General features: G+C 40.4%; 1 protein-coding gene across 1 annotated transcript; it reads right to left on the bottom strand.

Moving 5' to 3' along the window:
• Positions 1–7,540: 7,540 nt before the first annotated feature.
• Positions 7,541–9,414, bottom strand: LOC143131532 (acetylcholine receptor subunit delta-like). Its single transcript, XM_076291176.1, has 5 exons — positions 9,296–9,414; positions 8,931–9,045; positions 8,608–8,815; positions 8,113–8,234; positions 7,541–7,935 (listed from the first exon to the last, which is right to left on the bottom strand). Exons 1-5 carry the CDS (start codon positions 9,412–9,414, stop codon positions 7,750–7,752), a joined length of 750 nt encoding a protein of 249 aa, XP_076147291.1. The 3' UTR covers positions 7,541–7,749.
• Positions 9,415–9,734: the final 320 nt, after the last annotated feature.

The raw sequence follows: 9,734 nt of genomic DNA, 5'->3' as shown, positions 1-9,734 counted from the left end.
GTCATTTTTCGTTTTGATCTGTAGCCCCCCCGCTGGACTGGACCCCCCGAAAGGAGGGTAGGGCAGACACAGTTCTCTGTGAATATCTTGAGAACTGTAGGGCCTAGGATGACCATTTTTTTCCGTATGTTTGTCTCCAGGGGTCATGTTAACCCATTTCATGTGCACACATGTGCACAAACAGATACACACACACACACACATACATTCACAGTAATCATACGTATAACACATACTCACACAGTAGACATATGTACGCTTGCATGCACAGGCACATACGCAGGCACACACACAAGCACGCACACACACACACACACACACCCACACACACACACACACTCACACACACACACACCCACACACATAACACAAACATAACACAAACAATCAAGAATTTCTCAGAATTATGAACAGGCAAGATGGAGGTGGGGTTGTATAAAATTAATTTTACATGCGAAATCTATGAACTAATCAAGTTTTGGTACTTGTTGTCTAGCAGATACCAGTGAGAATTGAGTGTGGATAATGCAATTTAGTGAGACAGTTAGAATCATATAGGCCTTTCAGCGTGATTTCTTTTTGTGGAAAAAATGTGCTGGACTGGGCGGCGGTCATATTTTGTACCGCTCTGCGGTGCATCTAGTTTTCCCAGTAATGACCGGCGCTCTATACATTATCCCTTACATAATAACTACCCACAATTCATCATTTATTAAGCCTTTGTTACTTATTAGTTAATGGTTTGTTCATCATTAGTAATTTCTTGTTCATACATAATTTATCATCAGTAAAGCATTTGTTCACACAATTATAAATGGTTTGTTCATAGTAAATAAGCCTATCCAAAAAATAAGTTTGTAAGTACATGATTTATCTAGATTATTAGATATCTAAAAAAAAGATTATGAATTATTGTTAATACTTAATAAATTATGCAATATACACATGCACTAATGATTAGTTAGGCTGAGGATACAAGTGGTTACAAGTGGTTAGTTAATGATATTTTGTGAGCTTATCTAAAGTGAGGACTTTCTATGCCTTGCAACACATTTTCAAATGAGTTGTAAAAATTACATTCACATTCATTCATTTAGCAGACAAGCGATGTACACATGTCAATTAAATTGAAGGCCATTGACATAACAGTGAAAGCCAGGAATCAACCCCCCAACTTTTCAGGCTACTGCATGCTAGTCCAGCTCCTTATCCACTACACTACCTTGTCACAGTCCTACCTTGTTTCTGTTTTCTTCTACTACACACTGTTATTAAATATCTGTAAACTATTATTAAATGCTGTATTCTTCATTTGCAAAGCATTATTTCTACATTAATTCTCATCCGTAAATCATATTTACACACAGTTAAAAATGGTTTGTTCATAGTAAACACACATATCTATATTTATATGTTTGAATTGACTGTTGTAATATCACTGGGCAGAGGTAGTGTAGTGGATAGGGAGCCGGGTTAGCATGCAGTAACCCATAAAGTTGGGGGTTCAAACCCCAGCGTCCACCAGTGTGGCCTTGCCCTTTAATTTCATTGACATGTGTAAGTCGTTTTGGGTGAAAGTGTCGGCTAAATGAATAAATGAAAGTGTAAACTTTATAACTCATTTGTAAATGTGTTGCAAGGCATAAAACGTCCTCACTTTAGATGAGCTCACAAAATATCATTAACTAACTATTTGTAACTCCTGAGTTAATTATTAATTATAGCAACCTGTAGAGAGAGTCACAAGTTTTAAATACCTTGGTGTCCACATTACTGAAGACTTAACATGGACTGTTAACACTCAATATGTTCTGAAGAAGTCCAGACAACGACTCTACTTCCTTCGTCAGCTAAGGAAAGTTTCTACATCCATTATGAAGGCCTTCTACACTTCAGCGGTTGAGAGTGTTCTAACTGGTAGCATCATCACCTGTTATGGTGTAACTCCACGGTTAGAGATTGTAGTACTCTGCAGAGAGTAGTGCGCTCAGCTGAACGTACTACAAGAACTCAACTCCCTGCTCTACAAGATATCTATTCCAGAAGAGTACTCCTAAGAGCCCAAAAGATTCTGAAGGACTGTTCTCATCCTAACAATGGATTATTCCTACCGCTGAAATCAAGAAGACGCCTTTGTAGTCATAAAGCCAGAACTGAGACTCAGGAGAAGTTTTTATCCCCAGGCCATCCGAACTCTGAACTCACACTATACTGACTTTGCACACATTCACTCCTCAGCACTCTCAAACATTTCCCAACTCTGAACTCACACTTTACTGACTTTGCACTCATTCACTCCTCAGCACTCATGACCCCCCCCCCCCACACACACACACACACCTACATGACTTTTAGCACTTTTACATCCCTCTCCCTATGCTACAGACCTTTTATTTATTTATTTTCTTATTTCATCACACGTCAAAACACACACACGCATATCTGACTTTCTCCAACTTTTGCACATCTCCATAGAACTTTTATTTATTATTTTTGATTTCTCCTCCATGTATCTACCCATGTCCTTGATTGCCTAGTCTTTCTGCCCCCCCCATCCCCAACACACACACACACTTACATCATCTCTGTCTTCACCTCACATACATACAGCCAGTGATGCCAGTAACGCGTTTGTCTATTTTGACCACTTTTTTCAGTAACAAGTAATCTAACGCGCTACTATTTACAAACCAGTAATCAGATTAAAGTTACTTATCTAAGTTACTGTGCGTTACTATTTTTGTCATTTTCCTTCTAGGCTATATATTCTAGATATATTCTATATATATATATTCTATATATTCTTTGATTTCTTCTTGTCTTGGGGATTAATGTCATGTAGGCTATGCTCACGTTTTCAGCATGAGGACAATTCACGTGCAGCGACACAAACGTAAACAACAATGGAGGGAGAGAGAGACATGCACATTTCATCAGTCATTACTTTGAGTGTGTGTCAGCTAAACATGACAACATTAAGGTACATTGTACATTCTGTGCTGGCGACAAAGTGCTGTCTAGCTAGACATCCCAAGTCTCCCGAAGTTTTGGGAGTCTCCCACATATTGATAGCGGCTTCCTGACGCCCGCAAATTACATAAAATCTCCCGGAACCTAGAGCGAACAAGAGCACGCAAGCCAGACCGGACTTCAAATCAAAGATTCTAGAATATTTGCTTCAAATCGCGTGTGCATAGCTTAATGCGCACACAACGGAGGGAGAGAGAGAGGAGTGGTGCGTTTGTGCCTGAAGCGCATCCAAGACAGAGAGCATCCTGGTCTGTTTTGCTAAATCAACCAATCAGTTTTCAGTGTAAGTGCTTATATCTCTTTTCTCCCAAACATAATTAATCAGTTCAGTCAGTGTATCTAGGAACAGAAGAGTCGTGGCAGCTTCAGTGCCCCTCAAAAAGGAAGATTAAGACCCATTTCACATCAGACTACACAAAAGTGTACCCAATTGTCTCAAAAGATTAAAACATAATGATAATCTCGCACACTGCACTGTTTGTAACAGCGACTTTAGCATTGCTCACGGCGGGCTAAATGATTGCAAAAGACTTGTTGAGGTGAGTTTAACAAGTGTAATTTCATTTGCATATTACTCAGGCCTATAGGCTACAAGATGGCTAGTTGCCAAGGCTACATGAAAAAAAATCTACATATTTTACTGTAACAATTTCTATCAATAGGCCTTCCTTATTTGGTTCCTTATTTCAGTATCTAAGTAGGTTAGGTTGGGATGTCTGCTACACATTGCTGTTAAAATGCACTTCCAGTATAGTGAGTATTGGCAAAACCGGTTATCATTTTTATGTTGAGGCGTTGGGGTGTTGTCACAGCTGCTGAAAGTAACTAATAAAGTAACTTGTAATCTAACTTAGTTACTTTTAAAATCAAGTAATCAGTAAAGTAACTAAGTTACTTTTTAAAGGAGTAATCAGTAATCAGTAATCAGATTACTTTTTCAAGGTAACTGTGGCAACTGCATACAGCACACTGCTTGCTACAGTAAGCCTCCTCTACATACTTGCTGCACACTTCCCCCCCCCCCCCCCTCCCTACATACACAGCACATTGTCTTCAGGATCTTCTCCAACACACATCCTCTACATACTTACAGCATACTGCCCTCACCTACCCACACACACACTACACACACACAGTCACTGCTCCACTCCCCTCCCGCCCACACACACATCTTCACTGTCATCACTCACATACATCATACATACAGTACTCTGCTTGCAATAGTAAGTCCCTTCACCATACTTGCAGTACACTGCCCTCCCCCCTCTCCCCTCCATACACAGCACATTATTTCATCAGGAAGCTTCTCCAACACACATCCCCAACATACTTACAGCACACACCCCCCCCCAATACACAGCACATTGTCTCATGAGGAAGCTTCTCCAACACACATATTGCACACTGCCCTCTCCCCACATACACAGCACACTATCCCATCTCCCTTGTCATCCCCCCAACACACACACCAAGACTCCTGGCAGTTGGGTTAGCCCCTTGAGCCGTGGATCTGCCCAAGGTTTCTTCCTTGGTAAGGGAGTTTTTCCTTGCCCCTGTTGCTCTTGGATGCCCCTTGTTGGTGCCCCCCCCCCCCCAAATCCCAATCCTCCCCCACCTTTCTTAGCCCTTGCCACTTAATATACTAATCTACTAAATTACTAATGATGAACAAACCATTAACTAATAGGCTAAGTAACAAAGGCTTAATAAATTATGAATTGTGTGTAGTTATTATAAAGTGTTATCAAGTAATCATAGAAGTTTACTGTTTCCTTATTTGTTTGATTGTATATGAATATTGTAGAAAGAATAATGTTCTCAACTCCAAGTAAATTACAGCATGTATTAGTCTGTGGAGATCAGTTTTATACTTGAAATAAACATTTTTCTTTTCTATTATCCAAATAAATTTAGTAGTGTTTTATTTTATCTCTTAGGACGAGACACTACAGGTGAATAGGGTAACATTTTTAACAAGCAGATATCACTATGAAACGTACCCAGTTGATTACTTACATTAATATGAGAAAAAAATGTATTACAAGTTTTCTGTAATTTAATGTTTACATATGCAAATTAGGCATTATCTAATTAAATGTGCGCTAATTTGCATACATTTTAAAGCAAGAAACCTGAGCATTGGATACAGCCAGTTTCAAAATTATGTTTTCATTGTGTTCAGATAATAGATGTTGAAAAATTTACAGAGGGATTTATGAAAATCCTGTAAATCAGAATATGATGTCAATAGCCCTAAAAAAATCGATTTTGCCATGTTTTTAGGCATAAAATGTCATGTAAGTCAGGCTAGGAATAATATATCAACAAACCCTTCAGTAAAAATCTTCGAAATATAGTTAGGCATAAGTCTAGAAAGTTTGGTGTATGTACGTGCTTCTGAAGTGGAGTTTCCTTGCTCAGAGTGGGAGAGGAAACTCGTTTTGAGAAAACAGCCTTGAAAGACAGCCAATGAGATTCCGTTCTCAGCCTAGACTCGTCTTTGAACTTTCGCGATTGGTTGCTGATACAAAGGTAGTGTCCATATATGGATCACATAGCGTGATACAGGTAAAACAGAGCTTTTCAATGGTACTACCAGAGAATGTCTAATAAGGGGAGAACTGCCACTCTCGGAAAACTTCCGGTTTCTGAACTGGTTGCAGTTCCTGCTGTGGTTCCACATGAGGGCGCTCGTCCACGAGTGCAGAATGCATGGAGGTCTATGGAGCTGTACCCCTCAAAATCCACTTTTCTCTGGATATAATTTTTTTCCAAGTAATTTGAATATTGTTTTCGAAAGGGGAGGCAAAGAAAATACACTTGGTTGAGTATTATATTTTGTAAAAAGTCACTTAATTGTTCTAAAAAGCCTTTCAAACGTGTCAATGACGTCATTCATTAGCACAATGCTAGCGTGTTATGGGCAACAACGACCCAACCTGTAAGAAATCAAAAGGACATAAGTACTCGTTCATTCAACTTTTGACCTATAACCCATGTTGAAGTTATACAAACTACAATCAAATCTGAGATTTGTCAACGACAATCAGGTGAAAGAGGCAAATTTAGCCGTCTAGCTCCATTGACTCCCATTCATTCTGCATTCATGGCGATCGCCCCCAGTGGAAATCTAGTGGAACTGCAACCAAAATTCGGTACAATGGGACTTAATAAGGAGTGGCAAGGCTCTCCGTAGACGGGCTCTGGTACTACACACAATAAGTTTTTAGTCGCGGGAGTGCATGCAAGGTTAGAATGCTAACTTTCGCTGAATTTAGGATAAATATACAGGCGCGAGTAGACACAATATAATGAAATAAACACCTAAATGTGTAAATCGGACTTTTTTGTTGTAGTAGTGTGATAGAATACATGCTAAGGTAACAGACTAGCTCAAAATCTCAAAATTGACCAGTGCATGAAAAAACGATGTTTTCGCCTGCCGTGTCTCGCCTTAATGTGTGTCTGGCATGTTTTGATAAGAGTCTACTGATCAAAAATGTAATGTGTATCAGTAGACTCTTCAGATTTGAAAATGGCACACCCAAAAGATGTACATTTAAAAACATTGATATCTTCTACTGCCTATTTTCTTGTATTGACAGGAGACAAGTTGAATTCCTTGGCCTCAGTAACACTATCTATACTTAACAATGCTACGTTAAAGTAGCTGTCTAAATAAAACATAAATAAATATGTATCAGGTGTTAGAATGTATTTTTGTTCATTTGTTTTTGTCATTGAGATTGGATATTTTGTACCACGTGACCTATAAACAATGCAATTTTGCACACTGTATAGCATGTTTGTATTCCAACTTAAAGGAAGGCGATTTATCACATAGATCTCTGATTCTTGAGGACACCGAGTACCGTCAGTACAAAACATTGGGGGCATGATTTTGAAGATGCCCCCAGAGTGTAGCACTGTAGCTGCCTGGGTGATCTAGCTGTTGGCTGCAGTAACTCTAGCTAGGAAGCATTGATTTTTATTGTTTTTGTTTGTACCAACAGTACTCGGTGACCTTGAGAAACAGAGATCTGTGTGAAAAATGGCCAGAGTTCTCCTTTAAGATGATCTGTGAACCAAACCAAACTAGAGAATGCCAGCCTCTAGACAGCCAAACTCTAGACATCCGTGTGTAAGTAGCTTTTACACTGACATAAACACTGCTCAATATTCAGAAGATATACATCACCTTTAGGTAATCAATTTGATATGAAAATGCTACACTACTGCATTGATTCCTTAATTCCATGTATACAATATTTCATGTGCTCCAAAGGCACAGTTTTGGATGAGACTGTCTGTAAAAAAATGTATTTCATTGGTTTGAACACTACAGGGCACACCACGTGTGAATACTAATCGGTACAACAGCAGCAGAAAAGAAGTAGGTTCCTGATACTACACTTTAATAATCAACATGGATAGAAAATAAAACCATACATGTGAAGATAAACAAAAGCAAAATACACAGTGCAAATGAAATCATCACACCCAGTAAGAATACAATCTGACAACATATTCACATAAACGTCAATTCTATTTGTGAAGTTTTATTCTAATACACATTTCATCACAAATGCATTTGACAGTGTAATGAATACGATATTGATACTGAAGAGCTCCTGTAACTAGTTCCAATACACTGCAATGCTTAGGGTTGCGGAGTGGACCCTCAGATTAGGAGTGGACCCTCAGATTAGGAGTGGACTCTCAGAATAGGAGCCGTTTATTTTCCTCCAGGTAGTTATAAGGGTCGCCTTCGAAAGGCAGTGGGGGAGGGTGATTGATCATGCCCGTCAGGAAGATGAAGATGGTCCCAACCGTCATGACCGGAGTGACCAGGTAGAAACAGAGACGGTCCACTGCCTGAGCTATTGATCTCCAGCTGTCTTTCTCCTGTGTGGAGGTTAGAAAAGGAAAGGCAGATAAAGTATGAGCTTCTGGTGGGCATGTGGGCATGCAATACTGAATCTAGAAAATAGTGTAGAATTAATGCAATACTGAATCTAGAAAATAGTGTAGAATTCAGAAAAGAAGAAAAAAAAACCAGAGAAAAAGGCTCTTGAAAATGACCTTATTGTAGTCCTTCTTATCATGCATACGTTTGCCGATGTAAGTAGCCCCATCCACAGCTGTCTTTATCTCCCTATATAGCTGCTGTGTTGTGTCACTGTCGTCCTCACTGGGACTGCATACTGTAAAAATGAAGAATAAAGACACCACAAATAGCACAAAAAATCACTTCAGAAGTGTCTTTGCATATTTGGCAATTTAATTCTGAGAGTCCTTTCCCAGACAGCTGGAGCTAGAGCTAGAGTAAGGGTTTTCAGCCAGATGTCTGTGGCCCTCTGGTTGTCCGAGAAGGCATTGCTTGTGATCCCTAAATATGCCTTTATAATGTACTTTCAATGTGATAATTGCTATTTATTTATTCAGTCATGTTCCTAAGGTCAGAATATCAGTCCTTGGGTCACAATAAGTTGAGAAGCCCTGATGTACACAGTGCTAATTGTGCTACTACATGCTTTGGTCCCATACCCCCACTTATGTGACTAGCCACTCACGTACTTGAGGGTGTGATACGAGTCTCCAGGCCGTGTCTCTTTGACTGGCGCTCAAACATGAGGTCACTGCGGGACTTGATGCAGTGGTACTCGTCTGCCTTGGCGATGTAGCCCACAGAGCTGGAGCGCCGCTGGAGGGCACCGTCCCATTTGGGCTCATCGTCAGCAGGACGGGACATGAACAGCATGCGGGGCAGCCTCACCAGGAAGAACTAGGACAGAGGATTTGGAATCTTACTTGCAGTCCATGATACAGGCTGTGTATGTGTGTCTGTGTGTATGTGTGTCTGTGTGTGTGTGTGTGTGTGTGTACTCCTCTCCACCTACGTCTTTGGTCCACTCAGACATGATATGAGTACTGGGAGTGCGGAAGTGGAGGTTCAGCACGATGACACAGTTCAGCACCACCACTGTAACCAGCACCATGATGAACACCAGATATCTGCGTATAGTCGAAATAAACAGATACATTTACAACTCTTCCCAGTCAGTGACATTGATATGGTATGTATACACAAAATCCCTCCTTAATAATTGATATCAATTGCAACACCCAGAGGAATAAAAATCAATTTTACAAAATAATGCCGCAATCGGCGGACTTTGACTTACACACGCAGTAGTCGGCGTCACGAGACTCTAATCATGTATATAATGAGCACTGCATTGATCAGCGTCTCCGTGGCACACACCGGCGAATTTCATCGCCGGTTTGAATCCGGCCTGATGCACCGTCCGCCGTTTCCGCGGTCTCAAGTTTTTTTATGCGTCGCCGCCCTCTGGTCATTGCGTTCCCGATCTCCCGCGACATCTTATGAAGCCAAGAGCCTGACTGTTTGTAACTGTTTGCGTCCTGTTTCTTGTGCTTTTTTACTGAGGGCAACCATATTAATCATTGATATCAATTGCAACACCCAGAGGAATAAAAATCAATTTTACAAAATAGGGGAATGGCGCGATCGGCGGACTTTGACCTACACACGCAGTAGCCGGCGTCACGAGACTCTAATCATGTATATAATGAGCACTGCATTAATCAGCGTCTCCGTGGCACACATAGAAAAGGCAGTGCTGTGCTATATAGCACTTTAAGAATTTCATCGCCGGTTCGAATCCGGCCTGATGCACCGT

This window comes from Alosa pseudoharengus, unplaced genomic scaffold (genome assembly GCF_046254945.1).
Source record: "Alosa pseudoharengus isolate Yale_2024_CS ecotype anadromous, Long Island Sound unplaced genomic scaffold, YU_APseudo_1.1 YU_APseudo_1.1_scf_18, whole genome shotgun sequence".
Classification (NCBI taxonomy): Eukaryota; Metazoa; Chordata; class Actinopteri; order Clupeiformes; family Clupeidae; genus Alosa; species Alosa pseudoharengus.
The sequence above is the reverse complement of the archived record's forward strand: the minus strand, read 5'-3'. Positions and strand labels throughout refer to the sequence as shown.

Coding starts and splice junctions, on each gene's coding strand:
- LOC143131532 (XM_076291176.1), bottom strand. CDS start 9,414: ATGTCGCGGGAGATCGGGAACGCAATGACCAGAGGGCGGCGACGCATA. Junction 8,816..8,930: donor TGTCTGAGTGGACCAAAGAC/GTAGGTGGAGAG, acceptor CCTCTGTCCTAG/TTCTTCCTGGTGAGGCTGCC. Junction 7,936..8,112: donor ATAAGAAGGACTACAATAAG/GTCATTTTCAAG, acceptor ACCTCCACACAG/GAGAAAGACAGCTGGAGATC.